At 45.5% G+C, this 27,415-nt stretch overlaps 1 protein-coding gene across 1 annotated transcript in view; it reads right to left on the bottom strand.

Moving 5' to 3' along the window:
* Window positions 1-7,799: 7,799 nt before the first annotated feature.
* The window catches only part of smad7 (SMAD family member 7), a 45,619-nt gene continuing 26,003 nt past the window's right edge, over window positions 7,800-27,415 (bottom strand). The window contains exon 4 of the mRNA XM_038790495.1: window positions 7,800-8,690. Within this exon, the coding sequence (XP_038646423.1) occupies window positions 8,152-8,690 (539 nt within the window). The 3' untranslated portion in view covers window positions 7,800-8,151. The remainder of the gene's footprint in view (window positions 8,691-27,415) is intronic.

Genomic DNA, 27,415 nt, shown 5'->3' on the forward strand with positions numbered 1-27,415 from the left:
AATTAAGGGGCAATTTAGCGTGTTCAATCCACCTACCTTGCACATCTTTGGGTTGTGGGGGCAAAACCCACGCAAACACAGGGAGAATGTGCAAACTCCACACGGACAGTGACCCAGAGCTGGGATCGAACCTGGGACCTCGGCGCCATGAGACTGCAGTGCTAACCACTGCGCCACCTTGCTGCCCTATGCCCTTTACATCACCACCCCAATCTCGAACAGGATAATTAAAGTCCCCCATTATAACAACTATATAAGTCTTACATCTCTCTGTCATGGTTTGCAAATGTGTTTCATCATACCTTTCCCACTAATTGGTGAGCTATAAAATGTACCCAGACGTGTAATGATACATCTATTGCTTCTTAACTCTAAACAATTAGATTCTGTCCATGATCCTTCAGGAATATACTCCCTCACCAGCATTTTAATATTCTCCTTAACCAATACACACATGATAACTACTTGCTTTCCTTGCCTACCTTTCTTGAAAACATCTAAAAACATCTTGTATCCAGGAATATTTAATACCCAGTCCCACCCTTTATGGAATCAGATCTCCACTGACACCCCAGCATCATATTCCCACGTAACTGTTTGTGCCTGCAGCTCATCAACCTTACTTACTTTATTAATAATTTGAAAATAATGACAATAATACTGGTAATTTCTCCAGAATCACATTTGTACCCCAAAGGCTGAATTGCAGTAACTTGCATCAAAAAGTTAATTTATAAACTAAGTAGTCAAGCTAAAAACATGGAAACATGTAACAGTCACGTAATAACAAAAATAGACAAACTAATTCAACAGGTAACTGGGAAGTGGTGGACATGATATTAAAAGAAGGAATATTGAATTCAGACCATACTCCACGCATTCTCTTATATGCACATAAACCTAATCTAGGCCTTACACTGACCCCACATAATACCTCACTACTTCTTACTCTAGGGATAGCAAGGGCTTCAATTGGTGGTAGGGCAGGAAGATCGCCTTGAGCTTTCCCATCCTGAACTTTATCGAGGCAAGGACAGAACACAGTGGGGTGCCCACCCGCCACTGTCCTGCCCAATTAAACTTTCTTGTGCCATCAAACCTGCCTTGGGTAAAGGCATTAAATTTTTCCTAGGCAAGGGACAGATTGGGTTGCTCTGCAGGAAGCCATTCTGAACTTGATGGCCCAAATGGCCTCCTCCTGTGCCCTATGGCTCTCTGACTCCACCTCCTATTTCTATACTTACTAGTGCATGATGCCAGGAGTAATTCAGAGATTACTACCTTTGAGGTCTTGCTTTCTCGTTTCTTTCCTAACTCCTTAAATTACAATTGCAGGACCTCATCCTTTCTGCTTATGTTATTAGTACCAACATGACCCATAATCACTGACTGTTCTGCCTCACCATCAGGGTGCTCTGCAGCCACATTGTGATATGCTTGGCCCTGGCACCAGGGAGGCAATATATCTTCCGAGATTTACTTCTGCAGCTTCAGAAATATCTGTCTGTTCCTCGCACCCGTATCGATTTCCTAATCTTCTTCCTGACATCACCCCTCTACATACCACCTCCCTCTCCCACTACCCCATACAGCTGAGCCAACCATGGTGCCATGGATTTGGCTTAGGCTGCATTCCACAAAGGAACCATCACTCTCACCAGTATTTAAAACTAAATGCTAGTTGGAGGGTGAGATACACTCCAGGACTCCTGCATTTCCTGCCTTGTCCTCCTTGTCTGCCTTGTGGATACCCATTGTCTCTTTCCCTGCATACCCGTAAGCTGCTAGATGACCTTATCAATAAACCATGAAACTTTCCACCTCGCGCATGTACCACAATGACACTCAGGTGTTTGAACTTCTACAACTGACAACATTTCCTGCATGGGAAGTATGAAGTTTCTACATGGAACATGATTAGGACCCCACAGGACTGAGCTTCCCTGCCATGCTTCTATTTATTAACCATTAAGGGCAGCAGGGTGGCACAGTGGTTAGCACTACTGCCTCACGGCGCCGAGGTCCCAGATTCAATCCTGGCTCTGGGTCACTGTCCGTGTGGAGTTTGCACATTCTCCCCGTGTTTGCGTGGGTTTCGCCCCCACAATCCAAAAGAAGTGTGGGGTAGGTGGATTGGTCACGCTAAATTGCCCCTTAATTGGAAAAAGTGAATTGGGTACTCTAAATTTAAAAAAAATTAACCATTAAACATAGCAACCATTAAATAACGACTAATCGCCTTCGCATCATAGAATCTACAGTGCTGAAGGAGGCCATTCGGCCCATCGAGTCTGCACCGACCCCTGGAAAGAGCACCCTACCCAAGCCCACACCTCCACCCAATCCCCATAACCCAGTAACCCCACTTAACCTTTTTGGACACCAAGGGCAATTTGGCATGGCCAATCCACCCAAACCGCACATCTTTGGACTGTGGGAGGAAACCGGAGCACCCGGAGGAAACCCACGCAGACACGGGGAGAACGTGCAGACTCCGCACAGACAGTGACACAAGCCAGGAATCGAACCTGGGACCCTGGAGCTGTGAAGCAACAGTGCTAACCACTGTGCTACCGTGCTGCCCAGTTGCTTTTCCTTTGCTGAAGTTATTTCATAGGGTGGTTAACTTATCGAATTTGACTTATTATTTGAAACCCTTAGATTTCAAGTTCTTGAAAAAATAAATCAGACTCTGTTAGTTTGTTAATTTTAATTATGAATTCTACGAGATTCTATCCCCTAGCTCTGCTATTGTGGGAGCATCATCAAGTACATTTCAAAGAGGAGCCCTACCAGCACCAACTAAGAGGTGGCCAAAAGATATGACCATGTCAATGTCACCCACATCTCAGAACAAACAGTAAAATGAATGTTTGAAATATAACAGGCTGTGTGTTTCACACGGTGTGGTACTGTGTTGGTAGGCCAGTGTTGTGTGCTAGCACATGGGAACTAAAATCTTCAATCACCTTGTGGAGTGCCAACCCAGGAACATCTGCAGCAGAAAGCGGTATATAAGAGACTTATACCATGAATTGCACCGTCGTTGAGCAAGGTAGGCCATTGAATGGATACTGAGGGGTATCAATAATTTATTTTCTGCTCTAAGGTCTGCTGTCCTGATCAACGGGTCGGGACCTGGAAATGGCAAAAATAATGTTGCGGCCTTTCTCCAATCCACATTCCTCGAGGCCCCAGCTGTGTCAAAGAGTGAGCAGTGTCACCTGGGGAAGTGCTGCAGCCAACAGTTTAATCATCCCAGTGCGCACAGATTAAATGCTACCTCAACCCTCACAGACCTCTCATGGACACACAGCTGTCAGTCACATCACTCAGTGGTGGTGGATGGAATCAAGAAGCACAAAGTTAGTTAGTTCAGGACAGAGGATGAAGGTAAAACATTACGGTCCGGGACACTCGGATCGAAGGCAGATTTACATTTTGAGTAATATGGTGACACATGGCATTTGTATGGCTGAGGGAAATAGATGTGTAGTTGAAAGGATTATATGGCTAGCAGTAATAGGTTGCTCCACAAAGGCTAGTGATTCCTCTCCCAACCCCCAGCAATAGGTAAAATGGAATGAAGTGTCAAGAGTTTGGGCATAACTTTGAAAAGAGAATTTCCATACAAATCCCACATCGGGAAAAGCTTCCAGGTCAGCAGCCACCCCGGTCTGCTCAAGTACCTGACTGGCAAAACCCTGGTGCCATTCAGTGCTCTCTTGTTTTGTGATGTTCAAAATGGAATTTATGGAAATTTTATACATTGCATAGAATTAACGTTATACTTTAGCGCAAAATGTTGTGTGCCAGAAATGCATATCAGGAATTTGGAAATGCACCTGAAGCAACACCCTATATTTTCCTTCCATCTTTCCCCCCACATTGGAAGGTTCCTGGAAAATTCTTGGCAAGACAAATTACTTGTGATGGGAAAATAATACATAGTTGCAGGAGGCATTGACCAACAAGAGACTGAACAGGGTTACAAGTTTTAACATGGGTTCATTTCTAGGGTCATCAATAGAAGTTATTGATCAATATTTCTCATTGCTTCCACTAAACATCAAGCACCCAGTTAAGTTACAGGTTATATAATTAAAAAAATTTTTTTTTTTTTTAGTGTACCCAATTCATTTTTTCCAATTAAGAAGCAATTTAGTGTTGCCAATCCACCTACCCTGCAAATTTTTGGGTTGTGGGGACAAAACCAACGTGAATACAGGGAGAATGTGTAAACTGCACATGGCTAGTGACCTGGAGCCGGGATCGAACCTGGGACCTCAGCGCCGTGAGGCAGCAACGCTAACCACTGCACCACCGTGTTGCCCATACAGGTTATCAAAATGAAGCTCCCTCTAATCTATCTTTTTTTAAAAATTTAGATGACCCAATTATTTTTTCCAATTAAGGGGCAATTTAGCGTGGCCAATCCACCTACTCTGCACATTTTTGGGTTGTGGGGGCGAAACCCACGCAGACACGGGGTGAATGTGCAAACTCCACACGGACAGTGACCCAGAGCCGGGATCGAACCTGGGACCTCAGCGCCGTGAGGCAGCTGTGCTAACCACTAGGCCACCGTGCTGCCCTTCCTCTAATCTATCTTAACAATTGGCTTCTGTTTGACCCCAACGAGCCCCCTCACTGAATTATCACATTTCCAGATCAACTATTCCAAGTCTCTCTTGCTTGATAATCCCAATCAACGCAAGTCAATATAGAAGCAAAGGTAGTTTTGTGCTTTGGTTTCTTGCTCATTACGGAATGGAGTTGCAAAAAACTCATTACCTATCAACAAAAAACAAAATTCATCTTGAAATCTGAACTAGAAACAGGAAATAAATTAGCTCGGCAGGTCAGGCATCATCGATCAAGAAAACACAAATCAATTGGATGTTTCAGATGTAAACCTGTCCTCAGAAAAGATATTAAATATAACAGGATTTTAAAAATAAAGCTAAAGGAAAACAAAAATAAATGAAAAACTAGGAATGAGGGAAAACACGCAAGTTTGATCGGTACGTCGGACTTAGGGGCAGGAGTTGGCTACTTGGCCTGTCAAGCCTCCCCTGTCATTCGGTAAGATCATGGTTGACCTGGTCACGGACTCAAATTAATTTTCCTGTTTGCTCCCATAATCCTTGGCTCCCTAGTCTATCAGAAATCTAACTGAGTCTTGAATAAATTGCTCTCTGGGGAAGAAAATTCCACATTCTAATGACCACCTGAAAGAAAAAGATTCTCATCACTGGGTCGATCTTTAAAAATGACCTTTGTGGGCAGAAGTTGTGTGCATGTGTGTGTGATGGTGGTGGTGGGGGGGCAGGAATCAGAGGCTGCCCTACCAGCGTTACTTCGTGGAACCCACCCTTTTATGTGTGACTATACAGTGGAGAAAGCCGCTGATAGCAACATATGCTTTTCCCACCCAACATCGGCCTTTGCCAATTGCCAATTTCTGGAAAGATTCCACCCATGGCCTCACCAAGGTCCTATACAGTTGCAGTAAAACTTCCCTACTTTTATATTCTATTCCCCTTTACACTTTAGGTCTCTTACGTCCTTTTAACCTGCTAATTTGGAAAGTATTCAAAAAGCCTTGTCCCAAACAAACGTACCACCTATCCTTCAAATATTTCTATTTATTTTAATTTTTGCCCCATCTTTTCCAGTGTATTCATTGCCTGGTGTAACTGATGTGATTAATTGTGATAGGGAGAATGGATTTGCTGTGACTAGCGCATCTAAATGCCGAACAATAAGTGAATTTAATCCAACTTGTCTGAAGTAAGAGTAAAAAGTTATTTCTACAGTAATGGGATAAGTGCAGGAAAAATAATTTAATCACTGCAGGCTGCTTCTGCCCAATCACTAGGGTAGGCCTCGTAACCATGGTTATCTCACAATAAACTTTGGAAAACCTGAAAAGCAAACTGGATGAATTTCTAACTCTAATTGAGAACAGCTCCAAATAAGCCTAGGTCAAACATATTTACACTTAGCTCAAAGATGCGTCACTACTTTCAACTCTGTGGAATTCACATCCCTTTTAAATCAGGACAAGGCCCTAGGGTTGGCTGTGCAAGCTGCTTCCAGCTATTCTCCGAGTGATTATTAAATTACCTGCTTGAGTTGAGAAATCCAAATTAAATCCAAGAAAATTCATCTGGTGCTTTCACTCCACCCATTTTCTCTCTCGCCTCTCGGTGTTCAGTATCACAGGAAGCGATGACTCTCCTACATCACGCATGGGGAAAGTATTCATGGGTGAGCCTTGATCGGGAGTGTCGAAAGGCTTTAGAACAGTAGGGAGATCACAATCAAGGCCAGTGATGAGCAACCTGGGCTAGTGAGTGGATCATAGGAGTGGCCTTCTTTCATCTCCGTGAGTTGCAAGATTGGAAACCATGCATGTTCACTATCTCTAACCCATGAAGATTGAATACATTTATTACATGCCAAATATTTTGTACGTTCTAGAAAATGCTTAAACATTCATATTAATAGCACCATCAACTTCAAGTGGTTAAAACAAAATAAATATTTACGCTTAATTGGATGCAGAGGGAGTGCACATCTCTCACGGTCAATGTTGTGTGCAATCAGCATTTCACGTGCTCTTGCTTCATGTGCATATCACGGTCTTAGCGGTAGGTAAAAAACTACATGGATGGAAACCAGTGGAACATGGCAATTCTGTACATGGACACAGTCAACAAAATGTCTTGTGGGTCGCACTCCAGAACCCTGCTGGGCCCCATGTGACCCCCCCAGGCTGCCCACAAGCACTGATCAAGACCCATCTCGTCCTTGCCCACTAGCCACAGATTAGTACTAAATATTCCCGAACGGAAGAGGCTAATTCCAGTGTGACTATCTTTATTTCATTGCTGGGCAGCACAGGTATGGAGTCTGGGACATTAGCCGTTTTAAAATCTTAAAATCAGAGCACTTGAGATATATCCTCTGAATCCAGGTTATCTTTTCTCACTAAACTCTGAAATTCTATTTGAGGGCCTCAGTGGGATATTGCAAGGTGCAGGGAGGCACGGAGTCAGCATCATTGTAAAATGCGGTTTTGCACCCACAGTATCAGTTCTTCCCTCCAGCTAGTTGTCTTTCAACTGAGCTCGTTGAAGTTGCAACTGGGGAGGTAAAAATGCAAAATGGCCCACATTAGAGAAATTTGATGGGCGATCCAAGCATTGCTGTTCATGTGCACCTCCTGGTTAAAAGACAAAGCATTGACATTGCTCGGGGTTCAGTAGCTTTGATATGGTACTGAACCAGGGTAGTAAGACGGCTAGACCGGTCACTGCAGGAACACAACAGTACAAATAATTTCAGCATTGCAGAGCTAGGAAAGGATAAAATAACTAGCCTCCTTGTTCTTCATTCCGATCTGGTGGTCCTTGATGGGAGGTATGCACAAGTGCTGGGGTGACATTTCGGTTCAAGTTACCTCCCCTCACCTGTTTGGTCAAATGTCACACAATACTCTCCATCTCGGCAGACACATGGAAAGGGGGCAGTTGGATGAGATGCTGAAGGCCCATCAGCAAACAGGAAAAGTTGAAGAAACTTCAATGGATTTAATTAAACTTAAAAAACGATTTAAAGCAGGTAAGAAATACTGTAACCCAAGTCAGTCTCCAGTCAAAAAAGGGCACAAATGAATTTACTTGACACCAGAGTGGTGGTGGTGGGGGGGTGGATTTTCCTTTTGTACTCATGACAGAAGGAAGGAGAACTTCTACCGCCATTGCTTCACCTTCAAAAGATACATAAACGTGTTTTTTTTTAAATCAGGTGTACAATTTTATTTTTCCACTTGAACATAAACTCCTCTATTTAAAAAAACACATTCTTCTTGGTTTCAGCACCCATAAGAACACCAATTTTGTGTTATTTAAATTTTGGCGTTTTTTTCATCTTATTTGCATTTATATTAAGCAAAGTGCATCTTTATTTGTCTGGTTTACACATTGCACAATACATAAATAATGCTATAAAACGTCTTCATATTTACAAGTAATATAATATATTTATATATAACATAAAATACACTTTTTCTTTTATTAAATCTCATTACTTTTCATTGAAAGCGTCTCTGCTGAATCTTTGAGTCCGTTAATGAACCACTCTTTACCGGTTATTGAGGAACACCTCCAGCCAGCAAGGACAGCTGGTTATGAATTGTCTCGTGTAGCATTGGCCCCAGCCTTTTACAAAACTAATTTGGACACTGAATCCAGACCATGGCTCATGTGTGAAATCGTGGTCGTTGGGTCTCTGCAAGGTGTAAGACTTTTCATAGTCAAAAGCCTTGATGGAATAGCCCGGGAACACTTTGTGAACCAGTAAAGTCCTGGAATCTGGATTGTCCAGTGTGACAGACTTGATGAAGATTGGGTAGTTGCTGCGGTTGTAGACCCACACCCCATCCGGCTCTTTGCTCAGCTGGATGCCATAGCCGATTTTACTCCGGACTTTGGTCACCAACTGGCTTTTGTTGTCAGAGTTCAACTGTCCCAGGCAGAATCCGTTCCCATGAGGTAGATCATAGAATATATCGAGGGAGGGTTCTTGGACAGTGTACAGGCGCCCAACTCGAGTCCGCTCCTCCCAGTATGCAACAACACACCAGTGTGACCGACTTCCCAGCTCCTGACTTATTCGGGAATCTGTGACAGGAGAAGAAAAAACATCTTTAGCCTACTAACCAACATAATGAAAATGTCAAAGAATTTGCTGATTATTTTCAGAATTATCATCCACCACTGTCAAATAATATTGACATCAATATACTATCAGGGGAAATTACCAGTGACTATAATATTTAATTAGCCATATAGAATTTGAAATGTCCTGGCATTTTGTACATAAAAATCAGAATTCCTCCTACAGTGCATAAGGAGGCCAAATCGGTCCATTAAGTCTACACCGACCCTCTGAAAGCATCCTGCCTAGGCCTACTCCCCCACCCAGCCCTAGGCCTACTCCCCCACCCAGCCCTAGGCCTACTCCCCCACCCAGCCCTAGGCCTACTCCCCCACCCAGCCCTAGGCCTACTCCCCCACCCAGCCCTAGGCCTACTCCCCCACCCAGCCCTAGGCCTACTCCCCCACCCTATCCCTGTAACCCCATAATCCCACCTAACCGTAGGACATTAAGGGACAATTTGGCATGGCCAATCCACCCAACATCTTTGGGCTTACCAAACAATCCGGAGGAAATCCACGCAAACACGGGGCGAATTTGTAAACACCACATAGAAAGTCACCCAACACTGGAATTAACCCAGGTCTCTGGCACTGTGCAGCAGCAGTACTAACCACTGTGCCACCCCATCTCTCCCCCCCCCCCCCCCCAAATCTGCTTTGATCCCTTCTCATACCAGTGACACAGCTTAAAGCATTGTTACCCCCTGAGAGTTAGACACCCGTAAATGATCAATACTCCAGCTAATTTTGGGAGGGCAGAGTTGCTAAGTATACCAAGAACCTCTGTGCTGCTGGTTGTCCTTTCCACAATTAAGTTGATTTGCAAAACAAAACCATTGCTGTGCTTTATAAAAATGTTATGAACAGCATAGATATTAATGCAGAAAAAGTATTGGAAATTGAAATATTTTATTTATGCCAGGATCTTTTCAACATTAAAAACTGGTAGTTATACACCAAAAATATCAATATGTAACCTGGTAATGTGGATGGTTGCTCTGCATATTTGGATGTCTAAATCTGCACTGTGAAAATGTCCTATTAACCAGTGGCCTTGTCAATCCAATGGTGTTTGCTTTTAATAGATGTGGTTAGGTTACTGTCATTGCTGATTATGAATGTACTTATTTGTACTAGTGTGTACTTGTATAGCAAGGGAATTTTTTTTTAAAACATTGAAATATACACACATAGAAACAGACAGCAACACAGGACTACACCCCCCCCCCCAAATACAGACGGCTAAACAGAGGCATACAGGCAAACGCCTAAACATAGAGATCAACAGAAACATGTTACAGAACCATGAAGCACCAGAGCGACACGCACGCACACACACGAGGGAGCTGGAGTTTACTGGGAGCAGCATTAATTGCATTAAGACAAGATTTTAGCTCCTTCCGAGGGGAAGCCCCACCTTGGAGAGCTGCCCGTCAAAAGGATGGCCAGTAGCTGTGTAGTCCTAGCATCACCAGCTGCGAGTGGTGGGCACTACATGCAGCCCCACCAGGCATTGGAGCCCAGGTAAATCCGGGCTCAGAGAGTCTCAGATCAGGGAGAGGGTTCCAAGAGGCTGGGTGGGAAGGGTGCCTCTGATCTGCCCAGAACAATTTCCCACCCTCCCCCTTGCCATCTGCTATTTCAGCCCATCCCCCCATCTTCCTCCATTCCCACCCCCAGCAGGGTACAAATTCCAGCTCTGTGGTTTCTCTTGCAACACACACAAACAGCAAAATGAACAGAACGGGACCATGTTTTCTTGGTTACTGGCAGGCTAACTTGCTTCATCCACCCCATACAGACCCAGCAAAGCAAGTTCACTCTGGAGCTGGCCTCCACAAACACCTTCCCAAACACCCAGGAGTGAATGTGGTTCTGCTAGATTGCGGTGTACATGCTAATTTTAAAGCAGGGAGGGAGAATGGGTGGGCGGCACTGGTTTTACTCTCCAAAAGATGCCTGGAATTTTTTGTTTTTGTTTAAATTAACATTGCATTCTTCAGTTTGAGTTGGCTGCTGGGGGAAGCCTGGGCCTGTCAGAAAGCCCATCACTGCTGAGGCAGTAACACCCCCTTTAACTAAGCAAAATGCAGTCTGAATTATTAATGTCAAAACAGTGCAGACACACGCGAATATAAATGTTTTATGAATGTCTGGTTTATTTAGAGTTGTGACTCAAAAAGTGTTTTTCTTTTGCACCCAACAGCCCAAAGCACCGTCTCTAAATGATGTCTTGTGTTTGAGACACGTTGGGGTGTGCATTTATTTGGCCTGGTCCTTAACAGCAGGAGCTAGTCTGCAAACAAGGTCCTTGGCTCATTCAACATTTCTTGAGGCGAGATTGAAGAAGTGCTGCCCTGTCACCCCTCCCCCATCTCAGCCACTCCCTCCACCCACCCCCCACCCAAGTGCCCCTTTCCAGCTCGCCTGCATCCAACCGAAATACTGGCAGTGAACGAGGAGCAGGAAGAGGGAAAAAAGAAGAAAGGATCTGTGTCAAATTACTTCAAATCTCCCCTTCAAAAACACTCCATAAAACAGGCACTAGAATCAAATAGGAACATGTTCAATGGGGCTCTTTTTCCCCTCCTGCAGTTCTCAACACTGCCCCTCAGCATGCAAAACAGGAATACATTCATCTCCAAAATGAAACGAGAGAGAAAAGAAAAACAAGGACAAAAATAATCTTAACAAACACCAGGAACTTTATTCCACTCCCGAGACCTGACTGTAACCTCCCACTGTGCCCAGGAAAATCCCAGATTGGCCGGGACTGTTCCCCTTTCATCTTCACAGCCCCTGCAAACAGCCCAACAATTTTCAGGAAGACGTCAGTGGAGAGGGTTCACAGATTCCAGAATTTGCTCATCCCACATGGACAGAGCTCAGACTGCTCGAATCCTTAAAGTGGCAGTGCAAAGCAGGCACTCGAGGACCTGAGCGGTTTTAAACTCTTGAGCATATTATTTTAGTCCAGGAAGGCTCTGAATTTAAATTCTCATTCAAGAGGGGAGCTCTGAGCCACAAAGGCCAAGAGCGAGCCAGGCTGGATCCGAAGTGAGTTCATCCCGGCCAGCGCATAGCTGGGCCCGCTATAACTCGCCTCAGTTCTCATCTGAAAAAAAGGGGGGGGGGGGGGTAAGGGGAGTTTTTTGCCTGGATCTCCATCCAGCTAAACCCCTCCCCACCAACCACCCTGTGCCCTCACCTCCCCCGTTGGAATAGGAATTGGCGGTGTTGGTGCCCTGATGTAGCAACGCCTCCAGTGTCTAGACTCACTCATACAGTGGCCATGGCAAGTTGTGGGACTGCCTCACAGTAAACCAGCACCTTTAGCACAACAGAATGGGTGAGATATTCTGGTGAATTAGGCGAACGAGGGCTTGTCTATATGGGTGAATTATCAGCAAAGAGTCCAAACAGTATACAGTGGTTAGCACTGTTGCTTTCATGGTGCCAGGTTCGATTCCTGGCTTGGGTCACTGTTTATGCGGAGTCTGCACGTTCTCCAGATGCCTGCTTGACGGTGGGGGGGGGGGGGGGTCCTGAGAGACATGGGGCGTGATTCACCGAGCCCCACACGGGGCCGGAGAATTGCCGCAACTGTGCCACGACACAGGTGTGCGATTCTCCGAGGTGCGGAGAATCGGCGCCAGCCGCTGAAATCGGGAGGACCGCCAATTCTTCGGCCTGGATGGGCCAAGCAGATACAGCAGAGTCCCGCAGGCGCCGTTCACCCCTGGTCGCTGCCGGCAGAACTCTGCACGAAGGGTCGGAAGAGGGGAGGGATCACTCTGGGCCTCCAGTGCGGTCTGGCCCACGATCAGGCCCACTGATTGGCGGGCCAGCCTCGCATCTCTTCTCTCCCCTGCCCCTCCCCCCAACCCCGGGCCTACTTTGTTGCGTGGCCGGCCCCTGAACCCCCAACGCCATGTTGAGTCGGGGCCAGCGCGCTAAAGTCGTCCCTTGCGCATGCCCGGGTTGGCGCGGGCCAACTGCACATGCGCGGGTTGGTGCGGCGCCCATTTGGCACTGGGGAGGCTGGAGCAGCGCAAACCGCTCCAGCGCCATGCTGGCCCCCTGTGGGGGCCAGAATTGGTCGTCCCCGTGCCCGTTTCGTGCCATCGTGAAACACGGCGGCGCAAACACTGGTCTCCATTTTGGAGAATCGCCCCCACTCTGTTAGGCAATTTGAACATTGAATTCTCCCCGTGTACCAAAATGGGCGCTGGAGTATGGCGACTAGGGGCTTTTCACAGCAACTTCATTGCAGTTAATGTAAGCCTATTTGTGACAATAAAGGTTATTACTCATCAAAGGTTGTGTGTGGTAAATAACTACCAGGGCGGTTGGCTGGTGAAGATTGCTGGCTGGCCGGTGGTGCCGACCCTGCCACCAAGAGGCCCAAGTTGGGCAATAACACAGCAGCCGTGCTACCTCTGTGCCACCACCATTCAAGTCGCTAAGTGGCTCCTGGCGGGGGTGGTGCGGAGGAACCCAGCGCATTCCTGTCTTCTTGGCTTCATAAAATACTTTTGAAATGTAGCATTCTTGACCCTCTGGTCGCTGGGTAAAACTGGAACTGCATGTGGGCCCTCAAAATGGAAACCTGCAAAGGCAGGAGGGGAAGGTGCCGGCGTAGATTGCTCTGCAATGGCAAAAGCTGAGATAACAGTAGGCTTAAAATCTTAAAAGGCAGGATATATTATTTCTGACCCACTTCAGTGGGACCCGATTATGTAACGAGGTTACGTATAAAGCCGTGCCGGGGGAGGGGGGAAGAGGGGGTTGGCAGTTTGTAAATGCACCATCAATAAAAGAGATGGGACCACACAAAGGGCGAGCTGCCTGCTGGAGCCCTCCCATTCATTGCAGTACCTAGGACCTGAACAATAAAACAAGGGAAAGAAAGCACTGTTCCTTTTGTCTGTGAGAGCCTGTCTCCAGTGAATGAGGCAGACAGCTGATTACTGCTTCCTGCTGACATTCTTTCTCCATAGGCGTATGCTCCTCATCAGTCATGCAAATTACAGAGTGCAACTCTGTCCGCAGGGCAACTGCTGCACACACTTCACTCAAATAAGTTAAACGCTTAAAGGGAGGGCGGGGGATTTACAGTTTAAGACAATTTATTTCCAGACAGAGTGTAATTGTCTTTGGAGCCTTCGTGTCCCTTACTTTTATATTATACAGTACATAGAGATAATTATTTTATGCAATTAGAGAGCGAGGTATAAATTTAGTGAAGAGGCCATCCATAATTTTTCACACAAATACACTTTGCGCACTTTAAAATTATTTTTGCCAAAGATGGCAATTATGTCTACCTACTTATCTGAAAGATCAGTGACACAAAAAAAATATAAGAGTGCTCTCAGGCTCGGCAGCCGAGGAGGCTGCTCTTGATCACTGTCCAGCAGAGAGCGCGCAGGAGCGTCTGTGAGACACTAAAGTAGGACGCTCTTTCCAAGGGCCAATGCAGACTCGCTAGGCCGAATGGCCTCCTTCTGCACTGCAAGGTCTATGAAAGAAAGAGGGGAAGATAGTGTGAGAGAGCAAGAGATTGAGAGTGTGATGGGTAAAGAGAGAGATGTAAAGGCAGGGTCAGGCAGTGCTGTGATGCACTCGATGGTCGAATGAACCACTTATGATCAATGTGTACAGTTTGAGGAATGGCGCCTTCAGGGCACAGTATCAGGCAATAGCAGCACCCCAGTAGGAGTCAATGCCAACTGGAACCAGGGCAGGGAGGAGCAGGGTAACAGGGAAAACTAGCTATGCATATATTAAATATATTTCCTTTATCACAAACTTTTGCATTCAGTGATACAGGGTAAGTATTGGTCTGCAGCGGTCAGTGCTATCATCATGGTATTAACCTAGCCCTGCTACATAACAGACTCTCAGACAAATACCTTCAGCCTCTTTGGCAAGGTGTTCCATTGCGCTGGAGAACTAACGGATTAACGGAGATATATGCCTATTAAGCATACAAACCTAAATATTGCTGTAGCTGACATTTGCATATAAACACTCATTGTGATTGAATAAAACTCTTTGTTAAAGCAGGCAATAACCAATTTATTTGAAATGGGTTAATGCCTTCATTAAAATACCAGACAACTATTGCCAGCTGAGACATAGTGGAAGGTTGGGATTAAATATCTTTTTTTTAAAAAAGAGCACTTCCATTGCCAACAAAATGGCAAAAAGGTGGCTAGATGGGCTGGCTGGGGACACCGCTACTATTCCCATAGCAGGTTTATGGGGCAGGTCAATTAAATTTATTGAAAAGCACAAAATACTGGGGATGCTGGAAATCAGAAATAACAGAAAATGCTGGATAAACTCAGCAGGTATGGCAGCATCTGTGGAGACAGAAACAGAATAGAAAGTCCATATGACCCTTCTACAGAGGTTCTGTAGGTCAATGGACTCGAAATATTAATTCTGTTTCTCTCCCCACAGATGCTGGCAAGCCTGCTGAGTTAACCCAGCATTTCCTGAAATTCATTTGTTTGTTTTTAAAAATGGGATTTCATTTTAAGCTTGCTTATTTTTAACTATCGTTGCGAAGTTATTCACCGAGTGCAAAACACTCTTTCAGATGTGATATAACCTGTACGCAGCTCCATCTGGTTAGAAATATTATAACCCAAATAAGCATTTTGTTGGGAAGGGGCGGGGAACTGATACCGTTATAGAAAAGAACCCAACAGACAAAAGCACAATTGGTTTTCTATCGCACCGTAAGAAAGTTCACACAGGAGAATTGCAATACTGTTACCCAGCTTGACGTAATCTTAAGAGAAAAAACATTTAATATATTTTTCCCCTATTAAAAATGTTTTTTTAAAAATTATATTCAAGCATGGAGACGAGAAAAGCCTCTCTGCCAAGTCTTGATGACTGAACCCATTGAAAAGTCTCAAGCATGTAAAATATTAAGGGGAGGGGCAATGAAAAAATAAATAACCAACGTATGATCTTTTTTTCAAGTAACACCTTCTACAGCCAAATTTTATTCAGTTCCGTAAAAGTGGATGAGGTAATTGAAACAGAGCAAAGAGAAGTCACGCTGAAAAGGAAAAGACTGGTAATCATTTCAATTCTGAGCATGCGATCATTTAGTGCTCGTCGGTTTTGACTGAACTACTATATTAGCACCCGCTTTGTAACTAGTTCAAGGCCTTTGGTAGACAGGACTATTCCTTATATGGGAATATATGTGTCTGGAGCTAGTGTACTTGGTGGCAGCCTTTTGTCCTTTCCAAGATTGTGTGCTTGGCCAACTCGCAGGCATCAGAAGGGCCCTTAGTGGTCTAGGTAACGTACACTTGGGTGTTTTCATAATGTTCTACAATCCATTGTGTGCAACATTTCTAAACATTCACTTCAAATTGCACACTAGTGCCTTCCCCCAACTGTGACAGGTCTATCAGCATCAGTGCAGCTTTTCAGAAGAGACAGTCAACCTGCCTTGTCCTTCCAGGCGGACAAAGAAGATCCCATGACACATTTGGGATTTCCCCAGTGCCCTGGTCAACAGTTACTCTTCAATTGACATCACTAAAAAAAACTCTATCAGCTCTTTAATGTTTGTGGGAGCTTTTGTATCTAAATTGACAACATCCCCCCCCCCCCCCCCCCCCCCCCCCCCAAAGAGAGCTTCAGCACTTCCAAAGTACTTGCAAGCTGCTAAGAGGTCCTGGAAACTGCTATACAAATGCAAAACTGTCCCGATTATATTGGGGACCCAGTTCTACTATATATTAATCTGAACTTCTCCCATCATTCATGACCAAGAGAAATTCTCAAACCTTGTGCTTATGAGGCTTTATTTCAGTCGATGGGAGTTTCACTGATGTCAACAAGCCAGCTGTATGAAAACGGTACTGGTGCATAGGTATAATGACCGTATATAGGTCGATGAACAGTTCCATTAGAAGCACATTTGCTGATAAATTATATACTGGTCTACAAGCAGGGTATAAAATGTTCCACGAACAACACAAAATCTGTACCAGTGTGCTGCTTATCACAGCTAAAATCAGACAAGCCTAAAAAAAAATACACTTTACTGAAAACTGCTGTGGCTGTAAATCCCGTGAAATTCTGTACGTTATCCTGTCTCTCTCTCCCCACCCCCCTTCCATTCCCTGCCCCTACAATCCCTTCCAATCATTGGCCAATTTACAACTTTCAACAACCTACAGACTAAGCGTCCCCGTGGCATCTGAAGGGGAAAAACAACACCATCCGGCAGACTGGAGACAGAGAGCAGCCTGAAGAAGTTAATGATTACTTCTGTCTGGCTTTATAATCAAATCATTTCTATTCCTGATCACACGGCTTTCTTCCCTGACGCACCATGTCGGCAAGAGTTGAGGTTTGCAGCCGGTTACACAGATCGCCTGCTGCCAGCATTTTCTGGGTACGTCTCCCGCATCTTTTTTTTTAAATAAAAAAAAATATTTTTCACCCCTGGAGGTTTTACTTTTGAAAGTAAAATTAAGTCACCGGGCCACCCCTTTCTCACCCTGAACACCATTCCCATCATGCATTCTCTCTTGAAGCTATTCTGACCCAAATGGCAGACCTTGAAGTAAAGTACAGACGACTGTCTGGCTGAACTGGAGTGCTCAGCAGGTCAGTTTGAAGGACGAGAGGACAGTCCCTCAGTCTAGGTGGAACCTCTCCTATTGCTTTCCGATCAGCTTTTCCACAACTCTCCAAACAAAAAAAAAGGGTTCAAAAGCTCGGGGATGCGATTTATTAAAATTAAGAGATTTGGGACCAAACAGGAAGTTCAGTCAGAAGTTATTTCAAACAACGAGGAGACTTTATAGATGTTTTCGCCCGCCATTATTCAGCCATCAGATTAGTCAAAGGCTTCAAATACCCGGGACACCAGTGAAAAATTAAAAAAAGGCCCAGAACTAAAAGATCTTCCATTCATCCGACTGCTCATCATATCCCCGAGGACATTTCGCAGTGCTTGCCATCAGATTGTTTCCTGTTGCTGCAGTTTACATTCTTCGGTGGGCAAATGCAGAAGGATTTTTTTCACACAAGGTGGTAGAACCCGCAACAAGATGAACAAGTTCCATTTCTTTTGGTAGGACAGAAGGGCAGTGAAGCAGAAATGTTATATTCAAAAAACTGCGAAATAAGTCACCAGTGAGTCAGCCGCCGGTGGAACTGTTGAAAAGGGCAATTTAGAGAGTTCCTGGAGAGACGTTTCTGGTGGGGAGGTGGGGAAAGTAAGATGATGTAAAAAGCGGCCACTGGGATAACCACTCTGTTCCTAATAGTATCTCTCTCGACCCATTCAAGCCAATGAACCCCATTTCAGATCTTTCAGTCATAAAATCTGCTGCTCCCACTGCTCAAAGCCCATCAGAGGACTGTTTCACAAAATTATGCACTGGAAGGCAAAATTCAATATTGCCCAAACACTGGCTCAGCCTTGACATAGTCATCCAGACTAGAAACGTCAGCTCCTTTCTCTCTCCACAGATGCTGTCAGGCCTGCTGAAATTGTCCAATATTATCTGTTTTTGCTACTACAAAGAATGATTGGAGTATGACGTGCAACCTGTCAGGACAAACCTTCAAGGGTATTCAAATGAGCACTGAACACAGCATGCCACCAATTGGGCCATTCTGATCAGAATCTTGCACAAGGGGTGTGTGACAACAACAACTTTGATGGAAAATCTTAGTCAGGCTCATATTCAAACTATGCCACTGATTAACTAAATAAATGGATTTAGTTCCACTGTCACACACAAGGCCAATGTCATGGCACAGTGACACCAGGGCAGCACCAATTACTTCCTCTGCTTCTCAGTTTGTAGCCCAAACTTCATTTCCTACCCCCCTCACCCGAACCTTGGCTAGAACGGCTTCACGAGTTTTCAACGTTGAGCTGAGCCTGAAACTACCCTGGATACATCCTGCCTTCCCACACTTCAAAATAAAAAAAAAAAGAGGCCATTCAAGTCTTGTATGATAGCTCATGCTTTCATGTGTTTAACTGACTGCAGTCAACCGGTTGAGCTTTCATTTCACAAGCTCCTAACTGCGTTGTTGCCTTCGTTTATGATACAAATTTAAAGTAATTAATTTTTTCTCAATTAAGGGGCAATTTGACGTGGCCAATCCACCTATCCTTCACATCTTTGGGATATGGGGGCGAGACCCACGCAGATGGTGCAAACTCCACATGAACAGTGACCTGGAGCCAGGATTGAACCCGGGTCCTCGGCGCAGTGAGGCAGCAGTGCTAACCACTGTGCCACCCAGTGCGCTGCCGTCTAACCCAAGAAGTCTTCAGCTGCCAGTTTCCCACGCTTGATATCTCTGGCTGAAATACCTGCAGGGGTTACTGGGATAAATATTTTTTCCCTCTTCATGACCGAGATAGAATTTGTAATGTGTCTAAAGACGATGTAGACAACCTTGGGAGTCTATGTAGGGCGGGGGGGAAATCTCCAAAAATCCTCCCCACTGAGACCTTGTTCAGTCTTGACATAATGCCAGCTGTTTCCCAGCTATTAGCCCAAAGTAAACGATGACATTAATAACAGCGCCCCACCCGCCAGAACTTTAACCAGCAGCAGACTAGAGGAACACAATGCGTGACTCAGGCTGAGTGTTTTGGCTCGTCTGAAACCGGAACAGCATCAGCCTTGTAGGATGTTAGTATGTCAATGTAATCTAATTGAGGAAATGGCAAAGAAACCTGAAAAGAGAGAGAGTGCAAACGAGGAATAAGAGGCGAGTATTATGCAACTGGGTAGCACTTGTGTATATCAATGGTACTCCGATGTTCTTTAAAAAAAAAGTTTAAAAGGTGTGTGGAGCCTGCCTAAATTGGCTACGATAAACAAGATCAAAACAGGTCAGGAAAAGCCACCTACGTGTTTTCATTACAGGGTCTGGTAAATTAATTCAGAAAAGGGAAGGGCTGCTGCTGTGGTTGAAGCAAACTTCTACTGATAAAGTTCAAGAAGCCGAGAGTGAGCTTGTAAGGATTGTAATATCTTAAAAGCAATCCCAAAGGTTCAAGGTCGGTGCGCGGAAGCACTACTCGGTCATAAGAACAAACTGATAAGGTTTGCCGCACTTGCTAACACAAATTGCAGTCTCAGGGGTGGGGGTTGGACTCCAGGTTCTGCCCACAACAGCACATTTCAGCCCAATCGTGTCTCGTCACGGACTTTACTGTTTGGAACTGCATCAATGCCACCCTAGGCTTTGAAGGAATCCCCATTGTTGCTCACAGGGTCCTTATAATTACCGCCAGGCCCCGACATCATTGCCCATTATTGAACCATCAATGGGACGAAACTGGTCCAGCAGCGCAGAACAGGTTTGCCACAAATTGGCCGTTGGTTTATCCATTTTCAGTTTTTATTTTCCATCAAGTTGGAAAATAGCCAACAGTTTTAAAATGTAGAACCGAGTAAAAGCTCGGTTTCCAAAATAAAAAAAAAGGTTTGGCCTGTCGTTCGGCCTAGCGAAAAAGTCAGCCATTTTGTACTACTGGCTTCGACTAATTCACCCCCTAAAATCGCCGCATAGGCCCCAGGGGCTGGTTTAGCACAGGGCTAAACAGCTGGCTTTTAAAGCAGACCAGGTCAGGCCAGCAGCACGGTTCAATTCCCGTACCAGCCTCCCCGGACAGGCGCCGGAATGTGGCGACTGGGGGCTTTTCACAGTAACTTCATTTGAAGCCTACTTGTGACAATAGCGATTTTCATTTCATTACTGCAGCGTTTGTCATTTCAAATAACAATGGCAGAAGACATTTTCGATAATTGGTGAAACACTTGCACAGGATCGGACAGATGTTGTAAATAACAAAGTACGAGCGTGTCCCCTCCCATCTCTTAGGCTGCCACATCCCCTTGAAAAAAATATAGGGGCCAATTTCATGGTTTTTGCACCCCCCCCCCCCCCCCCCCCCCCCAATACCCATTTCCTAAGTGCAGGCCACAAGATAAAAAAATCCATTTGGCCATGACTTTGCTGCCTTTTACACTACGAACAAGGTTCCCAAAGCTCTTCCTCAAGAGGCTGAGCACATGAGCAGACACAATCCATTCGTGAGCAAATAAAAGTATTCCAGGGATTGGGGGGGGGGGGGGGGGGGGGGTTCTTGGATTTCTGGGCCGGGATTCTCCCCTACACGGCGGGGCGGGGGGGGGGGTCCCGGTGTAGCGCCAACCACTCCAGCGCCGGGTCTCCCCAAAAGGTGCGGAATTCACCGCACCTTTGGGGGCTAGGCCCGCGCCGGATTGGTTGGCGCCACACCGACTGGCGCCAAAACCGGCGCCAATGGCCTTTGAAGCCCGGCGTCAGGGCTGGCCGAAAGGCCTTCGCTGGTTCGCGCATGTGCCGGTGTGTCAGCTGCCACTGACATCACCACCGGCACATGCGCGGTAGGGGGATCTCTTCCGCCTCCGCCATGGTGGAGGTCGTGGCGGCGGCGGAAGAAAAAGAGTGCCCCCACAGCACTGGCCCGCCCGATCGGTGGGCCCCGATCGCGGGCCTGGCCACTGTGGGGGCACCCCCTGGGGTCCGATCGCCCTGCGCCCCCCCCCCCCCCCGGACCCCGCTCGCACCGCCAATCCCGCCGCCACCAGAGGTGGTTGAAACGACATTGGCAGGATTGTCCTCTCAGCGGCAGGACTTCGGCCCATTGCGGGCCGAAGAATCGCCGCAGGGGCCCGCCAATCGGCACGATTGGCGCCGGCCCCGGGCGATTCTCCAACCCTGCGGGGGGGGGGGGGGGGGGGGGGTCCGAGAATTCGCCCCTGACGTCTATTTCTCAGAGGAGTGCCCAGTCACAAAGATGGCACTTGGGGTTTCACCAGAAGCATGATCAGTTCAGTCGGCCCCCAGGCTGGCCTGGCAGCATACCAAAGATAAAATATGTTTTTCTTAAAAGTCCAAGTAATTCTTGGGTGAAGGGGAGCAGCAGACAGGAGGCCGACGACAGGTGTGCAGCTACTGATTTTTTCCCCGGCCTACAGCTGGATTCCCTTGACCCCTCCTGTTTGCCATCACAACACCAGACAGGGTGCAAGCCTGCATCAAGGGTGCTCCTGGGGCCACATTAAATGGCTCGAAACACCAAATTTTCAAACGTTTGGGATGGGAGGGCAATGCAACTTTATTTAGGGTGGCATTTTTTTTTTTTTTAAACCAGGGCCAGAACTTGGGTAGAGCCAGTAAAATCCAACAGCACAAAGTAACCCTTGCGAAGCCAACTGGAGAAGCAGCGGGGAGAGATGAGCATGCCCCTCTGTGTAGGTTGTTTTGTGTCTCACTAGAGGTCTGGAGGCTTGTGTGATTGAACATAAAAGGGTTTATTGTCAACACAACTGTATACATATCTCGCGCGATATAGATGTATCTTGGTGCCATCATCATGCCTACTTCCCCTCTGCAGTCTACATCATGTGACTCATGTCACAATGTAGCTGGTACTGTTCACCATTCCCACATTTACTCTTGCTTTGCCAACCCTTGCTTTGCCAAACACCTTTACAAAACATTCCAAACGCCCACCAATGTTACACTGATGGTTGCACTAATGGAGCAGGAGCAACTCAAGAATTCTCAGCTACAGCATTTCATGGTTAGTTCAAAAATGTAGCAACCTAATTAATAATTATTTGAAAAGCATTCAAAGTCATGGCTAAGGAAACATTTCCATTCCTTTATGCCACTGGCCGTGATTTGATAGGGGTTTAGTAGGGCGTTACAAACGCCGGGAATGATCCCACTACCAAACGGGACTCAGCCTTGGTGAGGAACGCCCCAATGCCACACTTACCGTAATTCCCTGCACTAAGGAGCTCTGCTCACCCATGCAAGAAGAGATCGGGGTGCCATTTTTAAATCTCAGCTCCCCAAAGTGACCCCCAAACGGCCCAAATTACCTGGTTAGATCCGGTGGACATTTGACCGAAATACACACTTAAATATGCAAATGTAGGTACCGTGACATCTCGCAAGATCCCGTTAGATCGCGCAAGGCGTGGTGAGCTGGGTAAATCTCGAGAGAGGCTTCTCGTGAGATTTACCAGCCAATATCTTCGCTCTGCCACTTGCCCTGCACCACCCAACCATTCACAAACTATAGTTGGGAAGTCATTGATTTCCCTTGCCAGATTGATACTTCCTTCTTTAAACTAATCACTTCTTTTGTCTCTGCAATTAATAAATTATTGATAACCAACGTCTCCAAACTTCAAAAAGCGCTCCAGGCAAGAACATGTTACCTTTCATCTTTGTTTCATATCACTCAACTTGTTTCAGTCTGCTGAGACACATTCCTTTCGAACTTTCTCTCATGATTTACATACAACCCATGTAACAATGCCATGGGACAGTGGAAACTTGCTTCAAATATTAGATGCTGCCTGATTTATATCAAAGAATATCAGGAGTCACATACAAAGTGTAAACAAATTTTGGTGTAGTTTCAAAAGGTCCTCCTTACATACCTCACCGAGCTTCCACCTCTAACCTAGCAGTGATCCTATCCCATTGCTCATGGCAAGTTAGATGATATTCTGTTGCCCGAGAGGAGCACTGCATTATGTAACACCCAATATATAATATTGTTACTAAGGTGTTGTTGTTTTTGAGATGTTCAAGGGTAGAAAGGCAGATTGCTGTAAATGCAGAGGTCAATTAGGTTTAATCTTTATTGTCACAAGTAGGTTTTCATTAACACTGCAATGAAGTTACTGTGAAAAGCCCCTAGTCACCACATTCCAGCGCCAGTTCGGGTACTCTGGGGGAGAATTCAGAATGTCCAAATTACCTAACAGCAAGTCTTTCGGGGGTTGTGGGAGGAAACCGGAGCACCGGGAGAAAACCATGCAGACACTGAGAACGTGCAGACTCCACACAGACAGTGACCCAAGTCGGGAATCGAACCTGGGACCCTGGTGCTGTGAAGCAATAGTGTTAACCAATGCGCTACCGATGATGACGTCTGTAAATTGGCAAATGCTTGCATGTTCTCAGTTCCAGGTTAGGAAATAAAGCAGAAATAATAGTACTTTTTACTCCTTTTAAAGTAATTTACACACACGAAATGTGACCAAGAGGCAAATCGCAGAACTCGCGTCGGCTTGAGTGAACCAAGAATGAACAATAGGAGAATTCCCTTTTTGTCTCTCTAACTGATAATGAATTGTAGGAACATGCAACTTTGAAACTTTAAAAAAACATTAATTGGGGGGGGGATAAAAACTGTTCTTTTTGATATGAGCGAGCAGCACACCTGGTCATAGTTACGGTGATGTTGCACGGTATACAATTTTACGTCATGCTACTGTTCTCCCACACGAAGAGGGTTGGAACTTAGCAGTGTTTACAAAAATAACTTTTCTACATTGCAAAATAATAAGAGGCAACGGAGATATCACAAAATGCACTTTTATCGTGTTTTCAGGATTTCAAAACCACCGACCTCCCTCACATTTTCCACACACTGACAAACTACAGGCTTCCAAAACTTAAGCTAGGCCTCACCAAACCACAAATTCCTGATTCTATCCACAAATTCCTGATTCTATTCTTCTAAACAGGAGTGGGGCCCTGGACTCAGGCTTGCACTTAGGCCTCAGCAATAAAACATCGGACAGACCGGGGGGGGGGGGGGGGGGGGGCGCGGGGGTCCATTCAGTAAACATACTTCCTGTTCTAGCAGGATAATAAATTTATTTGGGGACAGGAGGGGAATGGGGTCCAAGCAAAGGTGTAATCCTTTTCCTAGTTCGTGATGAGACTGGGTGGAGCCCAGTGTGCAGGGCCCAGAGGACTGGGATCAAACCCAAGTGCAAATCAAAACCAGCTCTTCAGCCAAAAGCTTCCTTGGCTGCACAGCAGGGAAGGAAACTGGGAAAGGAATGAAATATCCATAAACAAGAAGCAGACGACCACATCCCTCTGGGTAATGATCAAGGCCGTATTTAAATTAAAGAGAAACGTTACCATCCGACCATCAGGAGGAGAAGCAAAAATTAAATAAATAGAACACAGTACTTTCATTGTCTGTCTTTCTGCCTTGAAAATGTCTCTAGTCAGTCCCAGTTCTGTGTACATTGAGCAAGAGGATAAAATCTCTGCTGCCTCAGCAAGGTTGCATTTATATTTTCCATTTTTAAAAAAGTATCGTAGCTCAGGATTTCTTGCTCAACTTCTATCGCACTATTTGAAAGCCAGCGGTTCTCCCAGTGCCCTGACCACATTTCGTATAAAACATATTAACCGATTAATCTCACTGGTCTTTGCAGGGTGTCGCTGTGCGGTGAATGGCTGCTACACCAGTGTACAGACGGCCAGAGCTGCAGATCAGAGCAATTCTTTGGGACCTGTCAAGTGTTAGGCGCCGTTCCTCACGACGCAATTTCCTGCACATTGCCTAGCATTTGGAAATGTGCAATAGGCACGAATATGCCGAGCACTGATTTCATTTAACTGAAGAGAAATTCTAAGAAACGAGCGCACGGGTGAAAGAAACGATAAGGCAGGAGTCAAATTAGGTCGAATGACCTCTGCTGGGAAGTGCATGCATAGATGCTGGGTCTTGCCCCAGTCAGTCAAACCGCCTGCCAATATTCACAGTCTAGGTAGGAGTGCGCACGAAGAACAGGAGAAGGGCTGGAGATCTAGTTAGCCAAGCACAACCTGACAAAGAGAGGCGGATAAAAATAAGCAAATCATATTCAACCCAACAATATATCTACGCGACAGAGAAACACACTGATAGATGCAGCTAATGCTCCGTTTTTAAAAACAAAACACTTATATTTTGATATCAAGTTGTCATTAAAACCTATGCCAAAAGAAATTTCTAATTAGCGATTGAAAAGATAATATGTTTGGACAAAGAACTTTCTGACAGCACTTGTTGCTATGACGACACCTCCTCTTCCGTTGAGAGGAAGTGATAACCAATAGGGTTGAAACTAGGTTTATTGAAAATATTGGCACCATAAGCAAAATTCACACCTGTCAATAGGTTTTAATATTATGCAGCACAGATCTTGCATGATAGTCTTAAAACTGCCATCAACAGCAGTGAACAAACCCATCACAAAAAGGACCACATCTATAATGGTACATCATGGAGATCGAAATACTTCGCTCAGAAAAATTCATGTTTTGAAACAAATCTAGTTGTTTGGTGCTTCTTTTATTCAGACCAAGATGATCTGAACACTTCCCAACACAGATGGGTTAGATTGTCATGAAGTCGGGGAGAATCAATGGAGGGATGAAAATGGCGATTGAGACTAGATTCTGGAATTCCTGACCCCATTGTTGATGTTTCTGATTTGGAGGAGCGTCTTTTAAGGATGCGGGCTGGTTCGGGCCTCGGTGTATTCTTGGCTGAAAGCCCAGGCATCCATTGGAGTACTGAAACACCCGAGCCCCAGAGAAACATTGCTTTATTGACAGCTCTGGCTCTTGTCAATTGCGTAATCTTTAATTACACTTTTATTGCACCCTGCTGAGACCACCTTGAGACTCCGTGCCAACGTTTCTGCAGGTGATCCCCAAAGGATGCACGTTTGTTTTCTTTCACATTTTCTAGAGTTGCACAGCTGGTTTCAAAGTCTCATTGAGCACAATTGTTCCCTAAAATGTCAAATTCTCTGTTACTGAAGTCACCGGCCTCCCTGGTGGTCTAGTGGTTAGGATTCGGTGCTTTCACCGCCTTGGCCCAGGTTCGATTCCCGGTGAGGGAATTGTTCTTATTAGGGGCCAGATGGCCTACTCCTGCTCCCAATTCTTATGTTCTTATCATTAAATGTTTTTAAGATAAAGATAGATCATTTTTTGAAGAATAAAGTGATTACGGGTTATGGTATTCGGGCCGGAAAGTGGAGCCGAGTCCACACAGAATCAGCCATGATCTCATTGAATGGCGGAGCAGGCTCGAGGGGCCAGATGGCCTACTCCTGCTCCTAGTTCTTATGTTCTTAATTTTTCAAGCTTGAACCTGCAAAATTGAATTTGAGGGCACCATTTCATATCAAAAGGGCATTAAAAAATTTAAATAATGTGATTACAAAATAAGAGTTCAAGTGCTTTCAGTTTCTGTTAATATTTTTAAAGGGGCTGGACGATTGAAGAAATTGAGAAGTGATCAAAGAATGAACTGCTGTTTCTTTTAAAGTGGTTTAAACACATACTAATGCCACGCTCGGGCTGATTGATCCTACACAATATGTAGTGGGTGAATGGGGAGTGTGGGGGGCCTGGGGGAGTGGCAAGGGGTAGAGACAAAGCCCCACAGCACCCGATTAGGCTAGCCCGACTGCAGCCTGCATGTGGTGCCAAATCCCGCAGGCCCAGAATGAAAATACCGTCTTTCCTGCCACTCCCGAGGTGACCGAGCCAAGCTGGGAATTTTCCCGACTTCAGCTACCGGCCTTGGAGGATGAAACTCCAACCCAAAGTTTTGTTTCTCTCCCACCTCCTGTCCTAAAATAGACAACTCCTACAGGGTAGACCAGCTCCTCGCCAAGTGCTCACTCTTTTATACACAGGTGCAACCGTGATTTTTGCAGACCCGAGGATCCCATCGCAGGTGAGCACATCCCAATCCGCAATTTCATTTCATTAATTCCTCCACTCGCCAACCCAAA

This window comes from Scyliorhinus canicula, chromosome 3 (assembly GCF_902713615.1).
Source record: "Scyliorhinus canicula chromosome 3, sScyCan1.1, whole genome shotgun sequence".
Lineage (NCBI taxonomy): Eukaryota > Metazoa > Chordata > Chondrichthyes > Carcharhiniformes > Scyliorhinidae > Scyliorhinus > Scyliorhinus canicula.